We start from the raw sequence: 17,349 nt of genomic DNA on the forward strand, positions 1-17,349 counted from the left end.
TCAGCTCCAGCAAGATGTGATTAGCCTCACGAAGCAGAACCTGGACTTTCAGGCGCATGCAGAGAATAGATCTCGGCGGAATAATATTCGGATTAGGGCGGTTCCGTGGAAAGGAGAGGGGAATGGTCTGCCAGAGTATGTAGGAGCCCTTTTCCGCCAGATCCTAGATCAGGAGGACCTACAAGATATTCAATTGGACAGTGTCCATCGTGTGGGTCTGCCGCGGGGGCCAAGGCCCCTCCCCCAGACATTTGTGTGCGCGCACGGTTTTCAGCTCTAGGAGAGGATAGTCCCGAAAGCACGTGAATCTCAATCCCCTCTAATTCCACGACCACCATCCTGCGTTTTTCCAGGACTTGGCGGCCTCCACGCTTGTCAAGCGCAGGGAATTCAAACATATCACTAATCATTTGAGAGAGCAGGGCATTCCCTACTCGTGGGGTCACCCGTTCCGGCTAATTTTCAAGTTAAAGAGCAAGCTGGTTCAGGTCTGCTCCTTGGAATCGGCCTTTGACATTTTGGGACTGAAGCAAGCCGCTCCCACGCCTAGAAAGGATAGGTCGCCTAAAAGGCAGCGCAGGCGCTCAGCAGAGTGGCAGCGAGTTGGGAAGCCTGCTTCCGCTACTGACTTGTCAGCGGGCCTGCTGGAGAGGGGGGCTGCGGTTGCTTCCGTGGCCTTGATCACAGACACGTCCGGGGTCTCTTGAGGCCCGACGGCTTGGCACTAGCTGGGCCAGTAGCTGGCGCCGGAGGCAAACTGTTATCTCATGAAGTTTGATAGCACCCTTATGTCCTTGAACGGTGACGAGTCCTGTATCAGGAACTGGGAGGGTGAGATGTTGGTGTCATGTTCCCCTGCTACTGGGGCCGGTTTAAAGGACTGTTTTCTCTGCTCTTCTGTGATTTTTGAGTCCTTTGTTCATCTGGGTTTTCATGTGCTTGGGGCTGGGGTGGGGGGTTTGGGGTTGTTTTAGGGGCTCCGCATCAGCTTTCTGGGGAACGGTGCGAGGATCAAGGGAACAGGTGGGGCAATGTGGTACAATAGGGGCTTCAGAATAGGAACATGCTTTGGCTGTCTTTCCCTTTCATTGTTGCGATGGGCAGGGAATTGAAGGTAGTGAGTCTCAATGTCAGGGGTCTCAATAGCCTGGTGAAACGCGCTGCTATTCTATCCCTCCTGGAGGATGCGCAGGGTGGTGTGTGCTTGTTGCAGGAGACCCATCGCCTCTCTAAAGATGTCCGGCGCATGGCAGACAAACGCTTCCTGCTCCAGCTATGGTCCTCGGGACCGGATAAAAAGAACGGGGTGGCCATTCTTTCTAGCGAGCGCATTGTAAAATTATCTCCCAAGTGGTGGACATTAAAGGTAGATTTCTGGCTGTTCGCGCGCAATGGGGGAGATGCAATCCACAATAGGGTCCATTTATGCCCCAAATGTGAAGCAGGACTCCTTTTTTGCAGGCTCCTCTCACAGGTGTTGGCGTTGCCGGACGCCCCGATTCTGGTGGGTGGCGACCTGAATATTGTTATGGAAGCGGGGGTTGACAGGTCTGAGCAGAGGTCCCACCAGGCAGGGGAGATGTCGCAGGGAGGAAGCAGTGGCTCATAGAGAGAGGGTTGCATGATGTATGGCGCGTTCAGTATCCCCAGGAACACGACTATACCTACTACTCGGCGGCCCATAAAACATATGCACGTTGCCACGTCCTCTCTTGCCTCATTTGTCAGCAGCAGATATTGTGCCGGGTTCCTTGTCAGACCATGCGCTTATCTCAGTTGTCCTTACTTCCAGCGGCGCTAGGCCTCTGCCGGCGGGCGCCTTCGCGACTCCTTGCTTCACCCAGACTCTTTGGTTGCGAAGATATGTGACACTATCACTCATTACCTTGCCAAAAAGGAGGTAGGGGATACGGCTCTAGAATCGATCTGGGAGGCCCTGAAATTAGTAGTGCGGGCGAATTTATAGCGATTGCAGCGGCATATTCCCGCCTGCGCAAAGAGAAGCGCACTGAGTTGGAGAAGGAAGTTGGTGGCTTGGAGGAGATTCAGAAGAGGACTGGGGCTCCAAGGGTTTGAGGGAGTTGGAGGCGAAGCGGCGCATGTTGAAGCACCTTGACCTCGATAGGGCTGCGCATACCTTATTACATCTGCAACACAAGTTCTATTTCTGTGGGGACAAATGGGGAAGGATGCTTGCGCTCAGGTTGTGGACGCACACTTAATCGACCACTATCCAACCCATTACGGACCCTCTAACAACAGAGCACACAACTGATACTGCCATTGTGGATACTTTTCACTAGTTCTATCAGACCTTCTATAAGAGGGAGGGGCGGCTACTGGGGGGGTGGCGGATTATCTTGCGTCGTGTGACGTTACGCCCCTCCATTGGGAGATTCAGCGATCCGCATTGAGGAGGTCATCTCTGCTTTTTCAAGGTTGAAGGTAGCTAAATCCCCTGGGCCAGATGGCTTCTCCGCTATATTTTATAAAACTTACTGCGTGGAGCTGGCTCCTCTTTTAACTTGCCTTTTCAATTCCTTTCTTGATACGGGAGTGGTGGCTCCGTCCAAGGCAGAGGCGGCGATTAAGGTCATTCTCAAACCTGGGAAGGACCCTTAAGAGTGTGGCTCGTTTAGGCCGATTTCGCTGCTCAACATCGATGCCAAATTGTTTGCGGGTGTGCTGGCTGCGAGGCTTAGCCCCTTGATGGACGGAATCATTAAGCCGGATCAAGCGGGATTTATCCCAACTCGGCAGGGGTGGGACAACAGTTGCTTCACCTCATGGATTTGGTTCATCGCTCTCGGACGCAGGCTTTCTTGCTTCCTATCGACGCGGAGAAGGCCTTCGACCGAGTAGACTGGGACTACCTGTTCGCTGTGTTGAGGGCGTTCGGAGTGGGGGATAATTTCCTGCGGTGGGTGCAGTGCCTATGAGGCCGTGCGTGTAAATGGCTGTAGATCTGCCCTTTTCCCCATTAGTAGGGGAACGCAACAGGGGTGTCCCCTCTCCCCGTTGCTTTTTGCGCTCTATATGGAGCCCTTTGCTCAGCGCGTCCGGTCTAGCATAGATATCACCGGGATCAAATTTGGGGCTGATACCCATAAGATCAGTCTATACGCAGACAAATGTCATTCTGTCCTTGATCCACCCTCATTCCTCCTTGCGGTGTCTATCGACGGAATTCCAAAAGGCAGCGGGATATAAAGTCAACTTCTCCAAATCACAAATTCTTAATATTTCCGTCCCTGAGGCAGACGTATTGGATTTGAGGCAAGATTTCGCCTTCCAATGGGTACACTCCGACATTCCATACCTGGGTGTCCGATTGGCCCCATCTATTACCAAAACGGTGTCCCTGAACAAAGGTGCTGGTTGATCATGTCGCCAAAGCCCTTTCGGACTAGTCCAGTCTTAACTTGGCCTGGTATGGGAGGTTGGCTGCGATAAAAATGACTGTACTTCCCCGTATATTATACCTCTTTCAAATGCTACCTATGAGTCCCCCGCTGGGCACCCTGCGGAAGCTGCAGGGGCTCCTCAATAGGTTCTTATGCAACAATAAAAGGGCACGGCTGGCGTTGTCCATAGCGACTACCCCGAAGGCGGCAGGTGGGCTCGGCTTTCCCCTATTGATGGCGTACTTTCAAGCATCTTGTCTTAGGTACATCGTAGAATGGAACAGGCCCCAGTCTAGTAAGCATTGGAACTTTATGGACCAGACAGTAGCGGGTTGTAACATATGGCGGGAGTTGTGGTTACTGCGAAAGCATAGGGCTTGGGGTCTTCATTCCTCCCCAGTGACTTCCCCGACTGAAGGCATGGGATCAACTGGCGCAGCGAAAGGGGTAGACTATGTTCCCCTCCCCAACGACCCCTATCGTTGATAACCCGGACTTTCCACCGGGCCACGCATCCTCAGTCTTCCATCGCTGGCGAGAGGAAGGCTGTAAGAGGGTGGGTTCCCTCTGACTTGGATGGCCTGATTCCGTTCACCTGGTTACATACGGAGTTCTTCCAGCTGCCAATGGCTGATGGTTTTCACTACTCGCAAGTGGCGCATTGGGTGACCCAGCCAGCCAAAGTTGCCTCCATGTCCCGGCCCTTGATGGCGTTTGAAAAATGGTTGGTCTGCAAGAAAGACGACTGTAGACTCATTTCGAAGTTGTATGCAATGATTTTGAGTCAGCCTCGGAGGCAGCGTACGCCTGCACAAGTCCGCTGGGAAACTGAGTTAGGACGTCAGTTGACGAGAAAAGAGTGGGAGCATGTTTTCTATTGCGCACAGCACACGACCTCTAACACTGCAGGTACCGAGTTGGCCTACAAGGTGGCGGCCTATTGGTGGTATACTCCAGCGCCAGTTAAGGCATGGGATGTCACGAAGTCAGGCCTCTGTTGGCAGGGGTGTGGTCTCACAGGGACACTGGCGCACTTGCTATGGCATTGCCCGAAGCTGGGGCGGTATTGGACCATGATATTAGATGAGTTGGATGCTGCGTTTCAGATTACATTCCCCCGGAGGCCTGAACATGTGCTGTTGGGGCTTCCCCACCCTAAGTTCTTTCCCTTGCGCTCGCTGAAAGGCAGGCAGATTGCTTTGGCTTTGTTGGCTGCGAGGCATGTTCTCCTGGTGCATTGGGGTTCCCCGACTGTACCTGACACCAGAGACTGGATTCAAAGACTCTGGCAAATTCTAGCTACGGAACAGTTCCTGTTGGGAATGGATGGGAAAGGGCTCTGAATATGCTAAGCTCTGGGGCCCGAGAAGTGACACGCCCGAAGTACCTACAAATCCTGCAACTCATTCCTTTAGAGCCTGAGCCTGAGGGGGTTAAGCCTGTTTGAGTATTGCCTGGTAGAGCTGGTGGATCCTGGAGAGTGAACAGTGCAGGTCGAAGCTGATGTAGAGTGGGTTGGGAGTGGGAGGGGTCTTTTTTTTTCTGGTTCGTTACTTGATAAAAGCGGGGGTCATTGCTCAGGTGGGGCTGCTCCTCAAGCTCTTTCACTACACGAGGTCGTCCTCCAGGATGTTGGCCCAGACACTGTGTCATTAGTATAAGACTACGCCCTACCGGCAAGTTGAAGTAGGCAGCTGGGCTGTGTTCCATGACACGTTCCCGCACAATAAAAATGATTGACTATAAACACGGTCTGCCATGACTGCCAGGCCAATAAATGTGTGGGTTGATAGGAAAAGGGGTTAGAAAGAAAGGAATTTTAGTAAATAGGCTTTAAAAGCAGTAGATAGCACAAGGTTGATACTGAAATGTGTATATTTGCATGTATGTGCACTGATTTATCTTCCGCTGGTCTTTACAGAGCTGAAACATGGCAGGCATTCAAGTAGGAGTGCATATTTATTGGTTAAATAAATGTGGAAATATACAAATTTCAGCTTAATTTTTTTAACAAACCCCAAAATAAATATGGATAAATACAGAAAAAATTAGCAAAAAATAAATATGAATAAATACAGACGGAAATGCCCCCCTAAAAAATACCATAAAACCGGGAGCCCTAACCAGAATATGCAGAACAACTAAAAAAGCCTGCCATGAGGTCAGACCTAGAAACATGTATAGAAGAAGTGAACGCGTTCGATAAAGATTATCAGCACCTGAAATCTATTTCTGCAACCAGTCGGGAAAGCATGGTCTGACATTTTGTAGGCTTCTCCACATACAGATCATCAGAAATCAAGGTGGGCAGGGATTCAAAGCTACAATTTGACGCGCCTCCTTCAAAAAATTTGTTTTGAAGGCTTACAATAACAAAACCATCATGATATAGGAGTGTGATCTGAGAACGCCTTAAGATTGGTTTAGGGACAGGAGTGCAGAGAAAGTTGAACATGGACTATCTCACGGTTGGTGGGAGAGATGAGCAGGTCATCTATCCGTAATATAGAAATTGTGTGATCTGCGTACAAGGGCTAAGTGGCCGAATAAAGGGACACACAGAAAACAGCACAAGACTGACAATATATCTAATTCAATGGTATAGATCCTTCATTTAAAAAAAAAAAAAAAAGTCTACTACAGTTCAGATGTTGAATCCATTCTCCTGAGAGTTCTCTCAGGCAGGAGCAGTGGCCATAACAATGTGCAGGAGGGAGTAGGGAGCACTAATGTTTCAATTTCCAATATTCTGCAAGGTAGCGACACTTAAATACAGATCTTAAGACTCTAAAAGGTGCCTCTGGCTAAACTAAACGCCAATCCATTCTCCTTTGTTCAAGGTATCTCCGCCTGCATGGATACCCCCAGGCCCTGGAACGTTTCTTTGTTGCAAAGATGATCCATTCACATTTTGGGGTTCACAGGTACAAAAGAACCAATCCCTTACTACAATCAGACTGCAGCAGTGGCCTACCTTACACACTCTTGTAGACATAGGAATTACCTGGAGGTAAACTTAACACACCCACACTGACTCCATCCCAGATAAACCAGTTGAAATCACGTTTCCTTCGGTTGGTGGGAGCGTGAGGTGGCATGGAAAGGTTGTGTGTTTTGCCATAGGAGATGGTCAGAAATCCACAATGGAGTCGATCTCTGATAAATTCCTTTTTAAGATTAATTCCATCCATTGGAGACCTTAGCCCTGGATGATCAGCTCAGACCTATTATCCAGAGACGGAAGTTTGGAGCCAGCAAGTCCTTTTACATTCACCTACTTACGCCTGGCTGCAACAGAATCACAGAGAACTGCTAACAGTCTACCATAAACACAGCACACAAGAAAAATGGGGCAGCAATAAAGTACTGTAAACTTAACAGGCAGTAGGGAATTTATATGCAAGCGGAGCTGGTGCATTTCTCAGACTACAACTATCTAAGATGGCAGGATCAGGTGCAGTTAGGTGAGAGTAGGGATGGTTGCAAATAGTGTCAGGCTTATAGCTACACCCTTGGTAATGCCAGGTCATGCACAGACCAGAATCAAAACTGAACGAGGTGAGCGAGTTAAATCGCCATAAGTGGCAAAATTAAAAAACAAACATTCTAGTGATGCCAAGTTTGGGCTTTGCAAGAAAAGAGGATCAATTGACCTGGTACATTTGCCAGTACCTTTAAGATCTTCTACTCGCCTCAACTCATCAGAATACTAACCCATTTGAGGTACCAGGATGGCAGGACCTACCATATTGTAAGGCTTCCAGTTATGCTGGTAGGTGGAAACTAGAATAATATAGGCCGTGGGATGAGGTTATGAACCATTATTTCGCTCTTGCACTAGTTATTATGACCCTCTCTTGCCACCACCTCGCCCTATATTTTAAAGCAAGCAGGTGCAAGTTTAGAGACAGAAACCAGGATGTGCATCACAATGTCCTCCTTAAGATTAGACTCAATGCACCATTTTAGGCCACTACAACAAGGTGATGGATGGAATGCTTGAAGAAAACTGATCCACTGGCTATCGCTCATAACCGTACTCAAGTACATCGTTTTACGCCACCATGCCACCTCAATTTGGACCCCTCTATTTTCAAATCAGTCTTGACCCTGCTTCAACAGGAACAGTCCAGCTAGATCTGCCAGGCCCTCCCTGAACCAGGACACAAGCAACCCAAGACTGGTTTCATCCTTCAGTGGGGTGTAGCTTGGCTTCAGTGGTTCAGAGAGCCACGTCTGGGTATACCAGTCACACTTAGGGCGGTAACTGAATAACAAGGTGATGGATGGGATGCTTGAATGAATCTCAGCCACTGGCAATCACTCTGGGTAACACCCCAGTCCATCGTTTTTCGTCCACCATACCACCTCAGTTTGGACCTAGCCAAAGGCAAATCAGTCTTGGCCCTGCTTCAATAGGAACAGTCCCTACCTGAGGTGCCCGGTCAGGTCCCCACTGAACTAGGTAATACCAGTGGTTGAGATTAGTTCAAGCATTCCATCCATCACTTATTTATATTTTTAGAGTGTCGCCCTAAAAGGGGCGAGTATGCCAGACGTGGGTCAGTGCACAGAGTGTCACTGGAGTCAAGATATACATTGCTAATGAGCACCTAACTAGGTCGAAATCGGTCGGTCCTATGTCGCTTGCATTCCGGGTCAGGGAGGACCTGGCTTAGCAGTTCAAACTGGACTGTTCCATTGGAGCAGGTTCAAGACCGATTTGCATATGGCAGCGTCCAAACTTGGTTGACGTTGCAAGCAAAATAACGATGGATTAAACTCAGATCTGGGACAATGGGCGAGTGAAAAGTTTCAACACTCCGGCCATCATTTATTTAGTGATGTTGCTACTCTGGAGTAGTCAATAGCATCTCCTGCTCAAAAATTCCCCTTTGGCTCAGCTCCCTTGTGACCTGCATGGTCCCATCCCTCACAGGTTCTCCAAGTACTATACTCCCTGACATATGCCTGTGATCACGGTAGGGTGCAACCTTCGCAATCACCACCTCCTCCTTCGGAGTGGCGCACCTAAGTACATCCTTGGGCAAGAAAAGGTAATGGTACGCGGGGACAACGCATACCAGGCTGTCAACATCCGTGAGGATGCCGTGGTGTGCCACTGGATGCACTGATGGCCTTGGGTACGGTGGAACAGCCCTTTATGTATGCTGCTTTGGACAAGCAGGGATTCAGACCGCTTTCCCTATCTTTGATGCAGCTTTTATATGCAGATCCGCTGGCTCAGCTGACAATGAACAGGGTCACGTCGAGGGCGAAGCACGAGGCAGGACTGCCAGCTTTCCCCATTAATTTTTGTCTTGGTGCTGGAGCAATTAGCGGTCTGGATAAGGGGCAATCCTCTAATCAGGGGGCTGAAATGGTTTGTAGATTGGGAGGACAGTATTTCCCTCTATGCAGACGAAATCTTGCTAAATGTGGCAGACCCGGACACTACACTAAATACTACACATATTTGAGTTGTATCCTAAATACTCTGGGTATACCATAAATTGGGACACATCGTTAATTTAGGTACTCCATGGAAATAGATACCCCATGCTCCCCAGTGACTGTACAACACGGGTGGTGACAGAGGTGTTCCACTACCTGGGAATTTTTGTCTCTAGAGACACTGATGTCTTTCTCGAACACAACCTAGAGCCCCCACTTACACGTCTGCAAGGTGATGTCCAGCACTGGAGAGCCCTGCCACAGTCCCTATTGGGGAAAGCATCACCGCCCCGTATTCTCTAGATCCTGCACAACACACCATACCCGGTTCCGCCCTTACACTACCATGCGGTGGACACTGCTGTTCGTACACTCCTTTGGGATGGGGGAGCCACCAGGATATACATCCCAAAACGGACAAGGGGCTGACATGATGGCAGAATAGCACCCTTCAAAAATACTACTCGGCAGCTCAGCTCATGATGGTAAATCGCTAGGTTCAACTCCCCTCACAGCGATACAGAACGGACGAGCGAAATATGTAACCAGGGAGCTACCTTCGAGCCATCTATGGAGGGAGACAGTGCAAATCACTAACTAGCCCAATTTCATTATGGGGGGAGGTTTAACGTCCTGTATCATGACCGTTTGTAGAAGGGCCATGAAGATATCAGCAAAGTGGTGATTATTAAATATATGGGAGGCAACAAACCTAAATAGCAAGGATTGTCTCTGGGTGACACTGGGCATTATGGATGGCCAAGCGTGACATAGCTAAGATGTGGAGGGCTACGTTCACCCCAATTTTGAGGGAATGGAAGGACAACATGGACTGGTTTATACAAGCGGAGAGGGTGATCTAAGAGGGCTGAGGTTGTCCACATAAACGGTCGAAAGTGGAATATAGATGGATGCTTGGGGCAGCTGTTAGAGTCGACCAGGTGGAGCGGTCTTAAAGAACTTTGCACGAAGGGGCTGAAAAATGTTGGAGGTTGGGATACTGTGAAGAAGTCAGTGGAGGTTGGGATACTGTGAAGAAGTCAGTGGTGCTCGTCCACTGTTATGTATCTCAATACACTATACCATGATATGTGCTGTCATCGTAACGTTATGTTCGATTATTTCAATGAAAAGATTTGAAAGAAAGAAAAAAACAATGTCTTGCACATCGTATTAAAAACTTTTAACTCTGACAGCAAACCATAAGCTGGAATTTTCTGACTTTGTCCAACTATGGTTGCATTGAAAAGAAAACATGACATATTGCAGATCCTGGGTCTTGGAGGAGAGAATGTGTTTGAGGTCAGTCACCTAAGAAGAACCTTTTCCAAAATGTTACAATAATTACATCTCTTTATTGAAGTTTTTCTCAATCAAACAAGGTGTTCAAAAAAAATAAATGGAATCAAGTGCTCCCAGCTACATCGGACATCAGACCTCAGCCCTGCACTCGTAGGGTGTGCATGCACACAAAGGAAACACACAACTCCAGGTCCAAAACTCTACCTCTGTCTGCAGTCCTCAAGAGTCCAGGAGGGAAAAATACTCTTTGAAAACTTGGCTTGGCAATGACACCAAGGATGGAAAGCAGGCTGTTAAGTAGACAAACAACAAGACGAAAGTGATAAAGACACCAGGTGACCCCCTCCCCACACACTTTCCCTGGAATGTCTCTTAATAATGAGGGACCTTCAGTAAGAGGTATATAGGCTAAAGTATTGGGAGAAAGCATGCCATCAATCGGCATGCTCTTGAGCGCACTCTGCTTATTTACAATATAAAACAGGGTTGGGTTCATTAAAAAGTTCATTTGGAGGAATAGAGAACCAGTGGATCTTCCCTCCCTACTGATCCTGTGTACGTCTCCAGCTGCAGTCCTTAGGAGTCAGGAAGTGCTCTTTAGAAGAGAGAAGCCGGTCCATCCCAGAGAGCAAGATAAGGCAGTGTGTGATCCTCAGAAGAGCTTAATTATTGACTCGCGAGATTTACCAACTCCGATCCATTTAACTGTAGGAAAAAGAAATAGGAGTCATCAGTGAGGACCACCATATACTGTTCCACATTAAACAAACAAATCTGGTGTTCTGTAATCAATACCACATACGTGTATTGCCTACAGTTTGAGGCTACATCTCACGTAGAGCCACGGGTCTGGAGGCCACATCTCACGTACAGCCCCAGTTCTGGAGGCTATATCCAGATTATACAACCCAATTCTTGAGGTCCATTCATTCATTCTTAAAAGCTTTATTTAATCTTAAATACAAACAGAGATCATAAAAGCACATACACTATTAACAAGAATAAAATTCATCAAAAACTCCAGTAAATACATTTAAGGGACAGATAAATCCCAATTTTTGAATTAGCTCAAAAATTAGTTCCAAAGCTGTCTTTTCTTTACACGGGCCCAGAGGAAGTTTGCCATTACATAGCTAATATAAGGATCCGCAAGTTTTTTGAGATAGGTAAGGGCCACTCTACATTGCCTAAAATGGTGCAGTTTCAAAACTGGTAATAAATATCTTGCTCGCTCCTCTTTGTACAGATCACAGAATAAAATAATATGCAAGCCGGATTGATCTGACATTCCGTCACATGGACAAGCAGAAAGGTCGCTAAGCTAATATTTTCCCGCTGGATACCCTACCAACAGTGGAAACAGATTCAAACTGAATCTTACTATTATGAATTTGTGTTTTAGATTTAAAATCTCCTCTAAGTAATGATAGTCAGACTCTAGTAGGGGTGCAAAACTTGTATGTCATGACTGATGCCTTTTCATTTGTGTATCTCTGTACGCTCGTGGGCCATGTTAGCCAAAAAAAATTTTTTTAAATGTCTTTTGAAATTTGGAGACAATTGCTTGGATTTTTATACAGGTCCTCCATGCCCAGTCTAATCGGAGTCGATCTTACATAGCCCAACCATCTTACTTTGTGCACATTATCCAGCTTGAGGCAGTCCTTTATGATTTGTTGTGCTAGGGGGGAGCTTGTTCTTTCTCCAGATTGAGTGCCATAGCACCAAAGGGGCTAGTCTCATCTGATCGCTGATAAACGGAAAATCCAATTCCGCATGGCAGTTAAAATTGGGGCATGAAACCTGTAAGGCAATTAACCGTTTCAGAAATGTATCCTAAATAGTCTGCACATGAGTAATATTAGAAATACCCCACACCCCTGCTCCATAGGTGGTCAGGGATACTGTCTTTGCCTTGTAGATACTTTTTATAGTTCTTAGAGCCCAATCTTTTAGAAAATCTAATAATACCTGCCAGGCTTTTTTCCATTGCCAACCCCCTTTTTCGGTCGAGGACCGGAAATGCTGGCTTTGCCAGCTTCCGGGAGGAGTCGTATGTTTCTTAGTAGGGTCGTTTAACCCTCCTCTCTCCTTCATTGGCTGGCTTCCTAAACAGAGGCCAGCCATTGGAGGAGAGAGCCATCACTCTGATTTAGCCCCGTCTCTTTCGGATTCGGGGGAGTACATTTTGCTGTTCTTTAGCTCGTGACGTTGTCCGTCACTCAGGACAGCAAAACACGCCCCCGAATCCGAAAATGGCCGTGTGTTTCTCCGAGGCATTTCTGCTTTGCCTGCCTCGGAGAAGCGTGGTCATTTGGAGCGCTCCTCTCTCACCGAAGCACGAGGCACGGACGCGGTACTGGCTGAAGGCTGCAGGTGAGTCACGCAGCTTCAAGCAGCTCTTTGTGTCTGGTGCAGCAATCTACAGGGCCCTGTTGGTGAAGACGGGGCACGCACACATCTGCCGGTGCCCTCCTAGTACAGACGGCTGCAGCCGGCAGAGGACTGATCCCCTGTGTACAAGCAATGGCGAGCTGAGTGCGCCGGGATTAACCTCCTAAGTGGCGAACATGGACCTCTGCCATCCGATCTCACAGAGCAGGAGTGGGCGACTGCTGAGACAGCAGCCTGTCCACGGTACGTGTGCCTGAGTCCGTGCCTACCCGTGGTCTCAGAGCGAGCCCCGCACACCCACAGCCCCGAGCAGGGGGGAGAGCAGGCGGGGCGCGGCGTTGTTAGTGGAGAGATCCTCGGAGCTCCGCTGTCTCGGAATCGCGCCTAGAAGGCTGCGCTCTACCACAGCCGAAAACAGGGAGGGGGGGGTTAGGGCGGGCAATTTACTGTGTGCAGGGATATCGGGGGTTACGGGCGCATAGAATCGGAAAAGCGTCCACTGCGGTGCTCACCGAAGCAGCGAGCAGGCGATGTGAGAGGGAAGGCATCTAACATCCACCCCTCACCACAAATATATAGCACCAAAAAAAAGTTTCGGCTTTTCATCAGTGACCACCGAATAATTAACAGACGACGCTGAAAGCGGAGCCTGGAAGCTCGTGACCTGCCTCTCTTACCGCAGGGTATTAAGACACAGAGGTGGTGGGGGGATGGGGGGGGGGGGGAGTGAGACAGCGAGCGGGGGCAGAGTAGAAAAGAAAAAGAAACAAGAAGGAGAAGGGAGTGAGAGGGATAGGAAGAGAAGTGAGTGTGACAGAGAGATACACGGAGAAAAAGAGAAAAGGCGACAGCCAGGAAAGGGAAGGAAAGAAGAGACTGCAAAAGAGAGAAAGTGTGGGATGGGCAGAGAGGTACACCAAGCAAGGAATGAGACGGAGAAAACGAAGGCGAGCACGAAGTGCAGAGGAGGGAGGGCGGGATGGAGCAAGTGGAGCTAAGGGGGATGAAAATAGCGGAAGGAAGAAATGGGAGAGGAGATGGAGAAATGGTTGAAAGCGAGAAGTGCTGAGGAGAGGGAAGCGACGGACGCAGGGGCCCGTCAAGGGAGCGCGCCAAGCCCTCCGGGTTAGAACCGCAGAAGAAACAGGAGACTCCGAAAAATCGAGGAATATTAAGCTGCGATCCTGGCACTGGGGGGTTCGGAGGGTTTGTGAGCAGAGGGCTGCCTTTTGCCGCCTGTTCTCTGCAGCCGGTGAAATCCAACCCCGAAAAACTACTTAACATGGTGCCCTGAATCCTTTCTGCAAGCCTGGACGTGGGGCACTGGTTATCAGAGCATGGGGCCCTGAAACTCCATGTGTGCTTGGGCGTGGGGCCCCTGTGGCCGTCCCTGCGAGGCTGGCGCCCACCCGTACTCTGTGATTGGGGCCACAGGACAGGGGGCCCGGTCCTCCTCCTGTGACGGAATATACTGCGGAGGGCCGGGCCAGCTCCCCGCACCAGGCCTCACATTCCTGCTCAAGAACTTTTGCCTATTTTAGTAAAAGAAGGTCTCAGGGGAGAGGGTAAGGGAGAGAGAAATACGATTAAAGAGACGGGAAAAACACGGGAAAAACAACAGGGAGAGAGAGAACCCGAATGGGACTCGGATAAGGGTGCAAAAGGCATAGAAAGAAACAACATGAGAGGCAGAAAGGACAGGACTGTATAGCGCCACGAAGGGAGAACTATGGTTGAGTGGAGCGGGAGAAAACAAAACGCACTTCTCAGAGCTCCATTGGTCTCACATTGTACATCTCCCTCACTAAGACCCCATCAATCACACCACGTACATTTCAGATCTCACCAATCCGCAGCCTGTACATGCCCTTGCACCCGGAATCTTCCTGCCCCACACACAGCATGTGCGTCACAGACCTCCATCATTCGCAGAGTTTATCACTGATGCCACGGGTCACAGCCTGTACATCTCTCCGGTGCTTCTCTTGTACAAGAGTACGCAGGGCCCAAAGCTGTGCTCACGGAGCCCTCGGCTGGCGTCATTGAACGTCTGGGTGCCAGAACCAAGGCTTTTTAGTCTTGAATTCACCTCAACCCTCTTTCTTAACCAGGCACTCCCGCCTCTTTATCTCACTCTTGAATGTTCTTTTTGACCCCTGCCTTCCATCTTTGTCACTGTTTTCCAAGCATTCTCTTCTTCCCCCTTTTGTTTTTCTTTCTCTTGCTATTATCTTCGTCTGTTGAGGAAAAATAAGTCCCTGTCTCCAAATATGAGTGCCAATGGGTACCAAAATGCAACCTCAGACCAAATCCAGAGGCAAATGTATGAATGAGGCAATTCTCAGAGCATTGAATAGACCTTTTAATCTGAGGAATACTATGCCATATTTACCTCCGTAACGGGCCATGTTGGTCTGTTGGGGATATTAATGGAGCCCAGTGTGACGGGACGTTCATGAATGTGCTGGGTCTATGGGGCAATATTATGCATGTAAATGATGGCCATAAGATCCATAGATGTGAACACTCAGGGAGTTTGGAATTAACTCTATCTCCCAGCTTCGCAGACGGAAACATGAATGTGTGTGTGTGTGTCTGTGTGAGCGTGCCTGGGCGTGTGTGTGCATCTGTGTATGTGTACATGCCTGTGTGTGGTTGCCTTTGTATGTGAATGCATGTCTGTGTGTGTGCGCGTGCCGGGGTGTGCGCATCTGAGTATGTGCGCCTGTGTGTATGTTTGTGCATCTGTGTGGGTGCGTGCCTGGGCGCAAGTGCGTATCAGTGTGTGCATCTGTGTGTGTGTGCGCGTGCCTGGTCGTGTGTGCGCATCTGTGTGTGTGTGTGTGTGTGTACATCTGTGTGTGTGTGTGCATCTCTGTGTGTGTGCGCGCGTGCTTGCCTCTGTGTGTGTGTTAGCCTGTGTATGTAAAAGCATTTGTGCGTGAGTGTGTGTGCCTGTGGGTGTGTGCGTGTCCAGGGCAATGCAATCCTTCACTTCTTTCAAGATTAACATAAAAATGAATGTTCTGTTTGTACCACATGTGCCGTTGTCAGAATGAAATGACTGCGGATGTGGCCAGGCCTCGCCTCCACATAGGGTTCTGATTAGGTCTTTCCCGCCAGCCTGACGTGTTTTTACAGTTAGGCGGAGCTCGCTTTCTTGCCGGGCCTGGGCTCCCGCGGCGTTGAATATGTGCAGTGTTATCTAGGAGTCTCCCCATATCCTGTAAAGTGAGTAAAGCGGGGTGCAGTAGTGTTGGGGTGCAGAGAGAGTGGAGGACGAATAGAAGAACTTTGAGTTAGAAGTTTTAGGTAATTCACAGAAATATTCACATACATTTTCCCTTCTCTCCCTCTCCGATTCCCTGCCTCCTGGCTGCGCTTGCTTCCCTGCCCCCTGGCTGTGCTTGCTTCCCTGCCCCCTGGCTGTGCTTGCTTCCCTGCCCCCTGGCTGTGCTTGCTTCCCTGCCCCCTGGCTGTGCTTGCTTCCCTGCCCCCTGGCTGTGCTTGCTTCCCTGCCCCCTGGCTGTGCTTGTTTCCCGGCCCCCTGGCTGTGCTTGCTTCCCGGCCCCCTGGCTGTGCTTGCTTCCCGGCCCCCTGGCTGTGCTTGCTTCCCGGCCCCCTGGCTGTGCTTGCTTCCCGGCCCCCTGGCTGTGCTTGCTTCCCGGCCCCCTGGCTGTGCTTGCTTCCCGGCCCCCTGGCTGTGCTTGCTTCCCTGCCCCCTGGCTGTGCTTGTTTCCCTGGCTGTGCTTGCTTCCCTGGCTGTGCTTGCTTCCCTGGCTGTGCTTGCTTCCCTGCACCCTGGCTGTGCTTGCTTCCCTGGCTGTGCTTGCTTCCCTGGCTGTGCTTGCTTCCCTGCACCCTGGCTGTGCTTGCTTCCCTGGCTGTGCTTGCTCCCCTGGCTGTGCTTGCTCCCCTGGCTGTGCTTGCTCCCCTGGCTGTGCTTGCTCCCCTGGCTGTGCTTGCTCCCCTGGCTGTGCTTGCTTTCCTGCCCCCTCGCTGTGCTTGCTCTCCTGTGTGTGTGGCTCTGTGTGTGGCTCTGTGTGTGGCTCTGTGTGTGGCTCTGTGTGTGGCTCTGTGTGTGGTGGGGGGGCTCTGTGGGTGTGTGTGTGGGGGGCTCTGTGGGTGTGGGGGGCTCTGTGGGTGTGGGGGGCTCTGTGGGTGTGTGTGTGGGGCTCTGTGGGTGTGGGGGGCTCTGTGGGTGTGGGGGGCTCTGTGGGTGTGGGGGGCTCTGTGGGTGTGTGTGTGTGGGGCTCTGTGGGTGGGTGTGTGTGGGGCTCTGTGGGTGGGTGTGTGTGGGGCTCTGTGGGTGGGTGTGTGTGGGGCTCGGTGGGTGGCTCTGTATGTGTGTGTGGGTGGCTTTGTGTGGGTGGCTCTGTGTGGGTGTAAATGCAATAGGTCATGCATTTGCGAGCGATTAACCTATTGGCATTGTAAATGACACTGACATTTATTTAACGATCAAGCTATTGGCAATGTTAATGACAATGCCATTTATTTAAGATTAAAAAAAAAATGTCATGAGCAATGCCAATAGCTCTACCTTTAATAATGCCGAGACCATTGCATTGTAAATGCTTGTTTAATCTTAGGTGCCCACGTATGGTGCTTATCAAATACGACACTCAAGTTGGGGAAGGAATCGACTAACTCCCATTTGCGAGCCCCTAAGTAGAAGGATGGGGTTTTACCTCGCCCTGCTTGCCTTGCTATTAAGATAAACGATTTTGATTCCTTTACCCTTAGATCAAGGGAGCTCATAAATGCAGTAGAAGCGTTTAGCATATGTTGCAAC

At 49.8% G+C, this 17,349-nt stretch overlaps 1 protein-coding gene across 1 annotated transcript in view; it reads right to left on the reverse strand.

Annotated features, from left to right (window-relative positions):
• Positions 1–10,193: 10,193 nt before the first annotated feature.
• LOC147691809 (adenylosuccinate synthetase isozyme 2-like) overlaps positions 10,194–17,349 on the reverse strand; it is a 96,904-nt gene continuing 89,748 nt past the window's right edge. The window contains exon 13 of the mRNA XM_086938105.1: positions 10,194–10,865. Coding sequence (XP_086794231.1) covers positions 10,813–10,865 — 53 coding nt within the window. The 3' untranslated portion in view covers positions 10,194–10,812. The remainder of the gene's footprint in view (positions 10,866–17,349) is intronic.

This window comes from Lissotriton vulgaris, chromosome 9, assembly GCF_964263255.1.
Source record: "Lissotriton vulgaris chromosome 9, aLisVul1.2, whole genome shotgun sequence".
NCBI classification, from domain to species: Eukaryota; Metazoa; Chordata; class Amphibia; order Caudata; family Salamandridae; genus Lissotriton; species Lissotriton vulgaris.